Source organism: Populus euphratica, unplaced genomic scaffold (assembly GCF_000495115.2).
Source record: "Populus euphratica unplaced genomic scaffold, PopEup_1.0 scaffold82.1, whole genome shotgun sequence".
In the NCBI taxonomy this organism is placed as follows: domain Eukaryota; kingdom Viridiplantae; phylum Streptophyta; class Magnoliopsida; order Malpighiales; family Salicaceae; genus Populus; species Populus euphratica.
Genome location: NW_011499961.1, coordinates 184,832 through 198,134, shown reverse-complemented (window position 1 = coordinate 198,134; position 13,303 = coordinate 184,832). Strand labels below are relative to the sequence as shown.

General features: G+C 31.6%; 1 protein-coding gene across 3 annotated transcripts; it reads left to right on the top strand.

Annotated features, from left to right (window-relative positions):
• The first annotated feature begins 3,570 nt into the window (after positions 1–3,570).
• LOC105138692 (BRCA1-associated protein) lies at positions 3,571–12,804 on the top strand. 3 transcript variants are annotated; one of them, XM_011044858.1, is made up of 13 exons: positions 3,571–3,992; positions 4,835–5,025; positions 5,114–5,229; positions 5,313–5,421; positions 5,534–5,657; positions 8,400–8,497; positions 10,605–10,711; positions 10,817–11,063; positions 11,149–11,202; positions 11,392–11,535; positions 11,725–11,789; positions 12,221–12,275; positions 12,382–12,804. In XM_011044858.1, exons 2-13 carry the CDS (start codon positions 4,837–4,839, stop codon positions 12,544–12,546), a joined length of 1,473 nt encoding a protein of 490 aa, XP_011043160.1. In that variant the 5' UTR covers positions 3,571–3,992; positions 4,835–4,836; the 3' UTR covers positions 12,547–12,804. The 3 variants fall into 3 exon arrangements, with proteins under 3 accessions (XP_011043160.1, XP_011043159.1, XP_011043161.1); XM_011044857.1 differs by having other exon boundaries at positions 4,816–5,025; XM_011044859.1 differs by lacking the exon at positions 3,571–3,992 and having other exon boundaries at positions 4,934–5,025; positions 5,114–5,224.
• The last annotated feature ends 499 nt before the right edge of the window (positions 12,805–13,303 follow it).

Sequence of the window (13,303 nt, the reverse complement as noted above, 5' to 3'; positions counted from 1 at the left end):
GTCCTTACAACCAAGAAAAAAGCTTAATCGTGCATAACTATTGAACAACTACTCTTAAAGAATAAAGAGAGCATGATTTTTTGGGTTTGTAGAGGAGAGAATTTGTGTTTCTTAACTTCTGGCTGCTGCTCCTCTTCTCTCCTCTCTCTCTTTCTTTTTATATGCTAAGAAACCCTAATTTCTAATTTACAAAGTAGTCCTCCCTTAAGTTGACAATTGACATTTAAGTACTTCAATAACTATTTTCCCTAAAAAAGAGAAATAGCCTTACATGAAATCTTCAAACTCTGACTTAGAGGAGCTAAATTAATGATATAAAAACTTGGATGACGGTTTAGAAGTTTTGAAACGTAATTTGGACTCATTTCTTCACGAAACTTGATTGCTGGCAGAATTCAGTTGTCATCTTTGAAAAATCATATCTCCCTCATCTGACATCATTTTTGGATGAAATTTGAAGCGTTTATAGAAATTTGAGTCAGGAATCCAAAAACATTGAGTTTGCATAAATTGAACTTCTATAGCTCTAGATATTGAATTTTGAATAGACAAAGGTCAACAGTGGCAGAATGCGAGATTTGACTTTGAAGGATGTGATTTCCATGATCTTCCTCTTTTTATTTTTCTTGCATTACGTTTCCAGGAAGGTATGGATGTTAGCTTTTTAGTGCCACTAGAATCACTTTATTTTGATCTCTAGAACTCACGCTCTGCACAAAATATCGACTGAACATCAAATCTGCTAATTATCTCCAATTTACTCCTTTTTGCATTTTTCATCTAAAAGTGCCTTCAAAACATAAAACAATGAATATCAAGGCATTTTACATATAAAACATGGACAAAACATTAGGTAAATATGGGTGAAACTATCAAATAATATGGTTACATCAACTATATTAGGGTTAAGATTTAAATTTATGGAGAATTAGTTTTTTTTTTAAGAAAATTGTTTGGAAATTAGGTTAATTGCTTTTAATTCTTGTAAATTAGTAAATATTAATGGTGTGGATGTGGGTATGATGATTTGAAATGAATTGAAATAATATATTCTGATAAAGTTGAATTTTTAATGTATTTTGATTTAGGATTTGATGATATATTGATTATATGAATAATTTATGTTATGTTTTGGGTTATATGTGTGTTGAGAGAAAAATAAGATTTAGAGTCAGTAATGGAAAAATTATAAGAAAAATAGATAATTATTGTGGAATATTATAAATGTGATTAACTATGTTTATTAAGAAATTTTTTTTTTAACAAATGGTCGAACTATATATATATATATTAAAAATATAGTTCAGTAAAGTTTTATACTAGAACATGTAAGAAAAATATAATTTAGTAAGTTTTATTTTAGCACATGTAAGAATGTGCATGAAAATTGTTTATATAGAGAGCAGTTTTCTTTTAATTAATTCACTCTGTACAATTTAAGTTTCATTAAATTTTCATTTTAATTCCCCATTCAATCTCTTTTTTTTTAATTTAGTCCAAAAAATAATAAAAAACTTTTAAAATTCTCAAACATATACATGCACACAAAAACTTCATTATGATAACCATTACCAATTTGTTATTACATAATAAAAATTTATAAACAAGGTAGAAACTAGTTAATTTTAGACTAACTTAATTTAATTATTCAAGAACATTATTCTTTATTAAAATCATAATTGAGATTATAAAATTTGTTTTTCAACATTGCTTGTTTGCTCAAAAAACTAAAATACAACACTACATTTTTACTGAAAGGAGAGTAGTTTTATTTCACAATTTACGCACCTAAACTATTTATTGTTGTAACTTGTCAAAATTGTCCAATACAATTCCCAGCCTAACCTCCCTTCAAATTTTTATCTATATCTAGAATTTTAGAACTTCAAATCAAACAATATTAGTTTTGTTGGAACACTAACATCTTTAGCATTAATTTCTATGAAGAAACCTATCTCAGATTTCATGCTCCAATCCCATTTAGAATTTAAGAGATAAAACTATTAAATTTTCATCTACAAGTTTAATAACACAACCAAATATTTTTAGCTAACTTTTCACAACTCAAAACAATCATTGCCATGTTATATATCATATAACATCACTAAATATAACTTTGTAAAACCAATCAATCTAATTCACAATTCACACTAACAATAACATAATTAAAATAAAATATATATGTTCCATTATAAGCCTTCATTTATATATTAACACATATTGATTTATTCAAAATCAACATGCTCATTAAATTAACCAAACTTTCTTTTTCAAAGTATGTTATGGTTGGCATCCTATACCACCTATCATTTCAAATTATTTTTGGTTTTAGGCTATTTTAATTATGAACTAACTTAATTTTGTTATTTTATAACAATTTCTCAATATTTTCAAAATCCACATAGAAACTTTAACACAAAATTCATGATTAAAGTATCAATTCTCAATTAAATTTAGTTAGGCTTGCATATTTAACAAATACGTGGTTATAATTGTACTGCATATAGTGAGATGTTACAAACTTGGTCATTATTTTTTTGATTTTTTATCCTTAAATTAATTAATTTTTATTTTAAATCTCATCCTTTGACATTACATTTCAATTTATTTATTTTATGTTGGATTTGCTCTTTATTTTTTTATTGTAATTTGTTTTATTTTGGATCTTTTTTTATTATGTTTTTTTTTTCTATTTCATCCCTCTGTATTTTTTTTATTGTTATACGAGTTTGGAAGGTTAACATAAGTTGACTTTAATCTTTTTTATATATATATATATCATCATTCAATTTTTAATTTTTTTAAAAATTAATCTTTATATTTTTTTGTTATGGTTGTGGGGTTGGCAATTTAATCTGGCATGACTAATATTTTTTTTGTTATTTTTTTTAAATTTTATGTCTTAATATTTTTTTTATTAAGAATTTTACTTCGTTATTTTTATGAATTTGCCTTCAACATAGATAGTTCTAATTTCATGACCACAATTAAGAGTTTTGAAAGCTAACACAAGTTGATTTTATTTTTAGGTTTTTTTATTTTTTTAATTTCATTATTGAACATTTAATTTTTTCAAAATTGATTCAATGCTTTTGTTTTTTCATTTTTTTATCTATATGGTTATTTCAATTATGTATCCATGGTTGTATGTTAATGAAGTAATTTGAATTGACTCAAATTTCTTCTTTTTTTTTTAAAATTAATTAACTTTTTAGTTTCATCATTCGCTTTCAGGTTGTTTTATAATTGAACTTCATAATTTGATTCGGTTACCTTTCATCAATGATTTTTTTTTTATTTTTTATTGGAATAAATAATACTTTGAATAAATAAATAATTTATTCTAAGAAATATAATTATTAAGTATATGATTTATATTGTAAAATTAAATATCTTAATTTTAGTTATTTTTTTTATTAAATATTAATTTAGCTAATTAGATGTGTGTATAAATATTTTAATTCATGATTGAGTATTTTTTCCTTTAAAAAAACACAATAGAAAAGCACGTGTAATTGTAATATATATTGTTTTAATTTTGTTCAATCTTGTTTTCTAAGAGTTAAAGATAAAATTTTATGTCACGTAATTGTAAACCGAACAGTATACAAAACGACCTCGCCCTCTACGTGCCGTCTCTTACTATCTCGTCTCCATAGTTCTACCCGTGTTCTGTCCCCTCACCGGAGTTAATATTAAAAACCACCGCCATCTGACCCAATCAACAGACACCTTCACCACAACATCACCACCCATCTTCTCTCTCCACTGTCTCCCTCTCCTACTTCAAGAGAGACAACACACGATCACCACCACGCACGTCCAGCAATCCGCTGCCATACCATCACCAGCTTCGACATCAACTCTTCCCACAGCCACGATCCAGTACCGGTAGCATCTCCAAACAGCTCTCAAGTCTCTTTGGGGTCAAACCAACCAGGTTTCACGAAGGCTGTTGAGTTGGATAAGGCTATCAGAATCGGTCTTAGGAGGTATCTCCTTTGCTTAAAATACATGAGTTCATATGTGTCTCTGTTTTGAATGTCTTTGATGTATTTAAATGCATGTTTAGGTTCCGTTTGATACATGATGGGAACTCTTACAGGATTTAGGAGGGTCTGAAATGTTTGCAAAGCTATTTTAATGTCTCCCATACATGGTGTGATTTTTCTATTAAATACATGGAACTGGTCCTCGTGGTAGTGGAGGATCGAATTGAGAGGTCGTGTTCTTTGTGCGATTCTGGGTGTCGAAAGTTTATATATATATATATGTGTGTGTGTTTGTGTATTTTTTGTTCTGTTAAGCATATGAAGTTGGGTTTCCGCTAAGGAGCTAAGGGCTGGGACTTTTGAGTGGAGGACATGCCTCTGATTTTATTTTTTTTACAATTCAGAAGGTTTGAGTTTTAATTAGTCTGTGTTAGGCTTTGATAGTGCCTAGGTTGCTTAGCATGGAAACTATGATAGCCAGGGTTTGGGTGTTTGACGTCTGCTTAGCATGCCAAAATGTGCTGATTTTTTTGTTTTGTTTGGAATAAATCTGCTTGTATTGGTGTTTTTTCACGGAAATGGAAGGACATGAGGTTCTGCTTTCTTCACAGTAACATGATCATTGCTTAAAATACATGAGTTCATGTGATGAATGTGGAGGCAATGTTGTTTTCAGCCTCTAGTGCCTGATATTTTGGTTAAAATTCGTAAAAAGTTGAGGTTTTTAATTGAATTTGCGCTATGCGTGGCTGTTAAATGTTCTTTCTTGGGTAATTTTTTTATGTTTTAATTTTAGGTTGATGGTTGATGATGACTACTCCAGTTTTTAATGTTTTCAACAGGCATGTCAACTAGTTCAAGTGCTGCTGCAGTCAGCGGGGCCTCACTGGAGGACCATTTCTGGCAATCAACAGCCGAGGAATCATCATCGTCAATTAATGAGGCATTTCCCTTCTCCTCTGGAAATCCTAGGATCGAAGAGACACGAGGCGTTATGCACCTTTTCTCCAACAAGGGCATTTCAGATCTCCCTGTATACCATGCTATCAGTTTATGTTTGTTTGTGTGTTTGATTTTGATGATGTGATTAATGGTTTTCAATTTGGTTGATAATGGTATAGGTCGAAAGGAAACCTCTAGTGGCGGTGGTTGGAGTGCCAAACCACATGACTTATGCTGACTTCTGCCAGTTTTGTGCTTCTTTCATTCACCACATTCTGGAGATGCGAATTGTTAGGTAATATTAATGACTTCAACAATTATTGAAAAAAATAATTCTTCTATTGCATCAAAGTACTGATTTGTTGCAATGAATGCTAGGTTAGATGGAATGGAGGATCGTTATAGTATTCTTATAAGATTTGATACTCAAGACTCCACTGATAAATTCTACCTTCATTTTAATGGTAGACAATTCAATTCTTTGGAGGTAAGCATCCTTTTCTTTAACAATTTCTGTCCTGTTGCTCTCATTATTTATTTATTTCTTGAAATCAGTTATCTCATTGTATTATTACCGAGTCATTTTAATATTTCTACAGGAGGAAGTTTGCCGGGTGCTTTTCACTGTTGATGTCCAGTTCACTGGTTACAGTGGTTCACTTGAACACACAAACCCATCTCCAACAAGCACAACTGAGCAGCCTTCTTGTCCAGTTTGTCTTGGTATGTTTAGTTATCATTATAAAGCTATTCTTTGAGAATGCTTCATATTTTGGAATGAAATTTGAAAGAGTTATAGAAATTAGATGGATGGTATAGGACATCATAAAGGCATTCTCAATAAGAGATAAGATTGCTAGAAAAGCAAATAAGCTTTATTAAAAGTATCATCTGTCCGTTTTTCTTGTTTATATACTTTGGAAGCGGTAATCTCTTTGCTTAGTGGACCACACATCTATCGAGTGCTGCATGGTCTTTGTTTAATCATGAATACATTTTGAAAGTTATCCCATGACCTTTAATCTCTGTTTCTCTGGTTCACTTAGTTTTCTTAGAGTTCAGTGGCTAAAGGGATTTCTGATGAACATATTCCTCACTACAAATTAATTCTGATTTTTACCTTAGGAGCATGAGAGGGGGTTGGTGTTAAGTTGTGATGGAGGCATTAATTAGGTTGTGGGAGGTCATGAAAAATTCTGTCCACGTTGCATGGTCCAAATATTTCTCAAGTATTTTTATTTTTCCCACTGGTGTTCTATTTTGATTCCAATTTCTGTAAAACACTGCTCCTAGTGGTAGTCCTAAAAAGAATGTACTAGATCACAACTTGATGCAATCAAGAAGGTAAGGTGCACACATAGAAAGCAAGTGGATAAGTCAAAGATAGACCTTCACATGGGTTCTTTTGCTTTAGAATTTACTATGTCTGCCTTCCAATTTACCTCCACTAAGATAATTAGACCACCTGAACTATTGTTTGCTATGCTACTATGAGTTATACTAGTAATTTGAGATCCAATGGCTGGAAATGGCTTTCTTGCTCATTTTCATGTCTTTTCTTCTTTTCATTCTCCTCGCTTCTATATTGAAATTGCAAAGACATTAAGGTTTATGTTATATAAGCAACTATATTTTCTAGCCTAGCTTTGGATGCTTAAGGAATTTGTGATTCCAAACTTATTATAAGTTCAATGAGACAATGGAGAATATTTTTGTGTTTGCAAAGCTTGTTTGTTATTTTGGATATGCTATCCAAAATGAAACTAACACATGATATTGTAATATTAACAAAAACTCTAAATCACATGGGAAAAACAATGTATATCTAGACACAAAAAACTATTCATTGCCATATTGAAATTACTTTTTTGCCCTTAACGAACAAAATTGGATTCACTAACCTTTGGGGGCTAAGTGGTCTTTTCATGAGGTCTATTTGTTATTCTTGAATTGTTAAGGGCGTCTCAATCTTTCCATAATTTTTTAAATTAAATTATTTGATTACCTTTAAAAGCAAAAAAAAAAAAAAACACTTAACTATGGTCTAGGGGTATTTTGGATATTTTACTTTTGTAAGCACAATGTAATGACTTCATTGCCCTTAAATTCGAAATTCTAAAAGCATGAATGCAGGGGCTTATTCATAATTTCATAATGGTTTTTTAGTAATAATTACTTGGTCCTAGGAGCAATGTTGTATTTTGATAAATAAAATAAATGAAAAAACAAAAAAGCTGCTTATACGTGTGTTACACATTTTAGTTGTTTCACTGCCTTCAGGTGGCAGGTGCGGTTGCCTCCATTGGTCGAAACCGTTTCTTTCACCACCTTATTAGATTCTTCTTGGGGTCCTTTTTCTCCCTAGGTGGTGTCTTCATTGTGATTCCATCGAGTTTGGCACCATTTTGATTTTTTTTTCTTAAATTTTCTCTCCCCTCCACCTTGATCCATGCTACCCCTCAAACGATTCATAATAACCCTTCAATTTTTTTCCCCTTCAGATGTGGTCATTGTTCTCTTAATTGCAATTTTTTATTTGAAAAACATATTTCAAATTGGAAATTATTTTCAATTTTTTCATCTCTCAAATTTGATCATCTTCTTCAATTTTTTCATCTCTCAAATTTGATCTTTTTTTTTATTGTTATTTTTTATTTATTTAAGATGGTTTATAAAATTTATTTTATTTTTGCGATTCCATCGTACTTCATTTTTTTTTCTATCAAATTTGTTTATCATTCTTTTTATTGTTTTTTTTCTACTTTGATGTGCTTTTTAGATTTTTTTATTCTATCTTTCAACATTGAATTGGTTGGGAATTAGGCTTCTTGATTGAGTCAGGTTTGAAATTTCACAGGTTACAATTTTAGAAGATCAACCTAGGTTAATGAGATTCACTCAGTTTGCTTGGTTTTTCATGTTATAAAATTGAAGTTGTTTTTTTTTTTCTTATATTATTAAAGTAACTGAATTTATTTTTTAAAAAATCCTAGCATTATCTTAACTTTTTTCTTCTTACATCCAAAAAAATTTGCCCCGACCAGCAACATTGTGCTGACCACCACCTTTATAGGTTTACTCGAGTCATCTTTTTTGTGTCCTTTTTAATTTTTTTTTTTCACTTTCAGCCTTTAATATTTGGTTCATTATAATTGGGCTTCATAATTTATATCGACATGAGTTTCATGATTTTATCACAATCTCATATTCCAAATCATGGTTTTCACAGACATGGATCAAATTGATGTGCTGTCATCTCAATAATTTTTTTTAAAAATACGTCATCCAATGTGCCAACATTTATGTATTCAACCAGCATGCATCACATTTTTTACTTCCTCAAATCCTTGTATTTTTTTTTTAAGGCTGAAAAAAAAATATCCGATCTGCTGCATGGTGTGGGTCAAAAAAATTTGTCAACACTGAAATATGTTGTGGGTGATGGACTGATTCTTCATGATGCAGAGAGGCTAGACCAAGACATGGGTGGAATTCTCACAACTATATGTAATCATTCTTTCCACTGCTCTTGCATTTCAAAATGGACTGATTCTTCTTGTCCGGTGAGTAATTCTGATTTTTCTTGCGCTTTATTTATGTGCGGCTTGTGCATGTGCAAGTTATGGGGCCCAGTTTGAAAGTAAAGTGATATGAGGATATTTTAACATTTAGTATTCAATTCCTTTCAATTCTGTGAATTGAGATGCAACTAACTTGTTCTTATTTGGTGAAGTATTCTTGGGTCTTTTTAGTGGAACTCAAAAGGACTTGAAAATCACCCACTCTCTATTGGATACAGTTTGTCAAGATATCCCCTTGATTGTTGATCGATTAATGCCAAAAGCATTATTAGATACGAAAAAACATGTGTAAGGTCATTTGGTGCTCCTCTGTGTGAATGCACTAACTATGGTGATCCCTAAGCTAAAAGTTCCAGATGCTGATTTTTCGTACACTTTATTTATGCGCTGCTTGTGCTTGTGTAAGGTCCGTGGCCAGTTTGAAAGTAGAATGATTAGGAAATACTTTAAACCTTTGGTGGGTTCAAATCCTTTCATTCCTATGACTTGAGAGTAACTAACTTGTTCCTATTTGGGAAGTATTTTGGATTTTTTTAGTGCACCTCAAAAGTACTTGAAAATCAACCACTTTCTTTTGGATACCTTGTGTCAAGATATCTCATGGATTGTATTTCAACAATTAACGCCTGAAAGCACATTTAAGTTTGACACGTAACAACTTATTTAAGGTCTTTTGCTGTTCCTCTATCCATGCATGCACTGACTATACTTGATGCCTAGGCTAGAAGTTCTTCCAAATCCTACATGGTTTCTATATTGTTTATGTAATGTAATTTGTCAGAGTAAATGCTTTTTTCCTGAAATATTTCCTTTTTATGTGTTGTAGCATGTCATAGTTTCCAAGTTCTTAGAGATGAATTACAGATGAGTCTTATAACATCGTTTTATTATTCAATCATCATTTCATGGTTTAATCAGTAACATAGGTTTTGATTTCATGCTCTGAAACCCTTATATGCTGCATGTATATTGTATACTGTAAATCATTAGATTACATGTTGTCATACTGGCATTTGTTGTTTGCATGAGTTGTCACCTGCCATACTTTTGTAGTTTAATATAGAAGAATTTGCAAACCAGCAACATAGTACCAATGATTCAAGTACCCTAAAACTTTTATTTCCTTTTTTTTTTTTTTTGGGGGTTGTCACTGAAGAGGCAAGCTGGTACTGGATATAATCCAAAATTTTAAAATATCATGCTATGTTTGATCTGGAAACAAATATTTTAATTCCTTTGGCATTGTATTTGGTGGCAGTTGCGAAAGTTACCAGTCATTCATTTTTTATATGCAAATTTATGGATTGGAAAAATATGAGAAATAAAGGGTTGTAAAAGTTGGGGCTAAATTTTAATAATTATGAAAAATAATCATGTGATGATTTCTGAGCTCATCATAGTCTAGCTGAAACTTCATTTGGTCACTCACCGCCTACTGAATCAAGAAGTTCAACTGATGCTAAGAGCCTTGCCTGGCATCTTTGTTGTTGTTCTGAGGCAATGCTATGGTTGAAGCAGTAGTTTTGGCCACTAATGTCTTAAATCACTTACTGACAGAAATGCATCATTTGCTGAGACTTTGGCAAATTTGGATTCCAGAAGCTTAAAATCCTAATTACAATGGCTATCTGCTTGGCTTGCATAATTTTCCAGTCTTATTGGTTCCTCCAAAATTCTAATCCACGGCCTTTTTGTTTCTATGTCCCTTGCTGATTTGATTTTCTATAATCTTCCTTTTCTTCTTATTCATCTAATATAAGTTTTATTTCTAAGAATTTGGTAATTTTAATTAATTATATGATAGCTGATTTTAGTAAATAATATGATATAGTGGATTCTATAGAAAATGCATAAGCAGATTTGTTTTCCCCATTCCGTATAGCTTTCTACTGCCATTTGCTTATGCTAACTTTAGATTGGGGGTTTAAACTTGCTTGGCCAGTAGACTTGTGTGGCTATAGTTCTTTATTGTTAGGATTTGCTTCTGCATTCATTATTGTTGCTATGGTTTTTATGAATTTTCCAAATGAAATTAGAAGGAAAAAATACTTGGAAGTTTGCTAACCAGCTATTTACATATCACTTTCAGGTTTGCCGATATTGCCAGCAACAACCTGAGAAATCAATTTGTTTTGTATGTCAAACTTCTGAGAATCTATGGATTTGTGTTTTATGTGGTTTTGTTGGCTGTGGCAGGTAACGATTTCAGTTTCCTGTTATGTCTGGAGTGATTTATGTTTTTTTATTCTTTTCACTGTGTCCTTCAGTCTGGCATTCTTTGAACAAGAAAAACTGGTGCAGGTATAAAGGAGGACATGCTATACGACATTGGAAAGAAACACAACACTGTTATTCACTTGAATTGGACACCCAGCGTGTTTGGGATTATGTTGGAGACAATTATGTTCACCGACTGATTCAATCAAAAACTGATGGGAAGTTGGTTGAGTTGAATTCCCACTGTGTGCATGCTTACGATGGTTGTGGAGGTTGTGAGTGTGCAGACTCTGGAGTTAGCGAGGCTCTTTTGAAAAGCAAAGTTGAAGCAGTAATGTGTACCATGATTCTTAGAAAAGATACTTGTAATTTTTCCCGCTTTTTTGTTCAAATAATCTTATTTAAATTTATTACAGATTGTCAATGAGTACAATGAACTCCTTGCCACCCAGCTTGAGAACCAAAAGCTTGTAAGTGCATTCTTCCGCATTTCCATATTGAATGAACTATCTTTTTGAGCCTATACTGGAGATTCAACGGAATTTTCATTATGATGTGGCCATTGTGTCTACTTTGACCGTGTCTTTTGGTCTGTTACATATTATGCTTTACGCGGGGCTTTTTTCAGTACTCTGGAGTAATATATCTTCTTTTCATAGTATTTTGATACTTTGCTCGAAGAAGTCAAAGAAGAAACTGAAAGAGAAATTTCTGAAGCTGTTAAGAAGGCTATTGCTCAAAAACTGCAGAAGTTGCAGGCCAAGCTGGATAGATGTATAAAAGAGAAGAAGTTTCTTGATGATGTGAGTCTGTATCTGGTGTGCAATTTGGGCTTATATAGTATTTTTCTGATCTCTTCAGTTAGGATGATTGGAAATATAATTTTGTCTCTGTATCATTGTCAGAGATAAATTTCCAATACTAAGTACTAATGCTTTGTTTACTTCTTATGTTTGTTAATTATCACCTTTTTTTGCCCTCTCTTCTTGAAGCTCAATGAGAATCTAGTGAAAAATCAGGAGATATGGAAAGCAAAGATATCGGAAATCGAAGAGAGGTATGTTTGGATTATAAAAAAAGCCTTCATCCTGTGTCTGGGCTTTGCTTTATTGCGTTGTATTCACCTAATGTTCTTTTACAAAACGTGTGATGTGAAAGTTAAAATTAGTTTTTAAGTCTCTGCTGTTGGGTTAACAATAGATGTTGTTGTGCATGTTTTAAAAATTCTCTATAGAATAATAGCTCCTATTTTACATTTTTCTATGATGGCCATATTTGAAACGATGGCAGTGCTGAAATGCTAGGTGGATTGGTAAGGAAAGCTGTAAACTATCAACAGTTATGACCTTGCTGTAGGTTACCTCAGTCCGTACTCGTTCCATTTCCTACATTTTTTTTTCTGCGGGCAATGTAAATATTGAAACAGCTTGAATTCCTATATTCCTATCGAACTATAATTTGTTGGTATCACCTTCAATTTCTTTTCAGGGAGAAAATGGCTTTGAAAATAAAGGACGATAAAATTCAGGACTTGGAAGAACAGGTGATTATTTTTATTTTTGACATCCCTCGTATCCCGTTCTTACCATGGACAAGGCAGACGGATCTACAATCTCGATTAAAATTTCTATATTTCCATGCACGTGCAGCTTAGGGACTTGATGATGTCCCTCGAAGCAGGGAAGATAGTGGAGCAGCAGCTATCTATACCAAATGAATTGAAGGATGGAACTGTATTACCAATATCAGTGGAATCGTCTTCGGGGAAGGGTCCCAAGGGACGCAAAAAGGCTAATAACCCAAGAGAGAGCTAAGGATGGGGGAATTTGTAAGTATCAACTTGGCTTTTTATGTTTCATGTCAATCCTCTGATTTTGGTAGCTCCGCATTGGACCCGGCCTGGCCATTGTAGTGCAAGCCTTCATGTGCAGTCCTGCTGTCCTAATTTGCTATTGGCAGCATAATTACTTGTGGCAAAACTAGAATAAATGGGTTTGTATAGCTTGTGAATGTGGATTTGGAGGTCAAAATATGTGAAATAGTGTTGTTAACAGCAATTTTATTTTTTAAGTCCCATCTTTCTTCCTAATGAAAATATTTTGTTTGATAACAAATACGAAGGAGATAAAAGAGTTGTAGATGCAGTGTGTTGCATTAATGATTTTAATTATTTTTTTGGTTAAAGAGTTAATTATAACTTAATCCCTGTAGTTATTAAAATCACATATTTAATCTCAATGTTTTTCAAATTTAGTCATAACCAAATCTCTTGTCAATTCAATGTTTCTGTTTTCTTTTTTTTTTCCTCCTCTTTACTAAAAGAGAAAGTAAGGAAAAAAGATTCTAAAATATTAAAATTGCTTGATTCTTTTAGTATCAAATTATTATTTTTTTATTGAATTATTTTAATGTATTAATATTAAAAATAAATTTTTTAAAAGTAAAATAAATATTATTTTAATGTATTTTCAAGGTAAAAATATTTGAAAAGAATTTTTTATTATTATTTTATAAAAAAAATGCCAAAATCATCAATGATACAAATTTATCCTCAAATTTTATCAATTAAAT

Excerpts from the sequence above, each read along its gene's own strand:
- LOC105138692 (XM_011044857.1), top strand. The coding sequence starts at position 4,822 with ATGTTTTCAACAGGCATGTCAACTAGTTCAAGTGCTGCTGCAGTCAGC. Across the intron at positions 5,026-5,113 it reads AGGGCATTTCAGATCTCCCT|GTCGAAAGGAAACCTCTAGT; the intron begins GTATACCATGCT and ends ATAATGGTATAG. Across the intron at positions 10,712-10,816 it reads GGTTTTGTTGGCTGTGGCAG|GTATAAAGGAGGACATGCTA; the intron begins GTAACGATTTCA and ends AAACTGGTGCAG.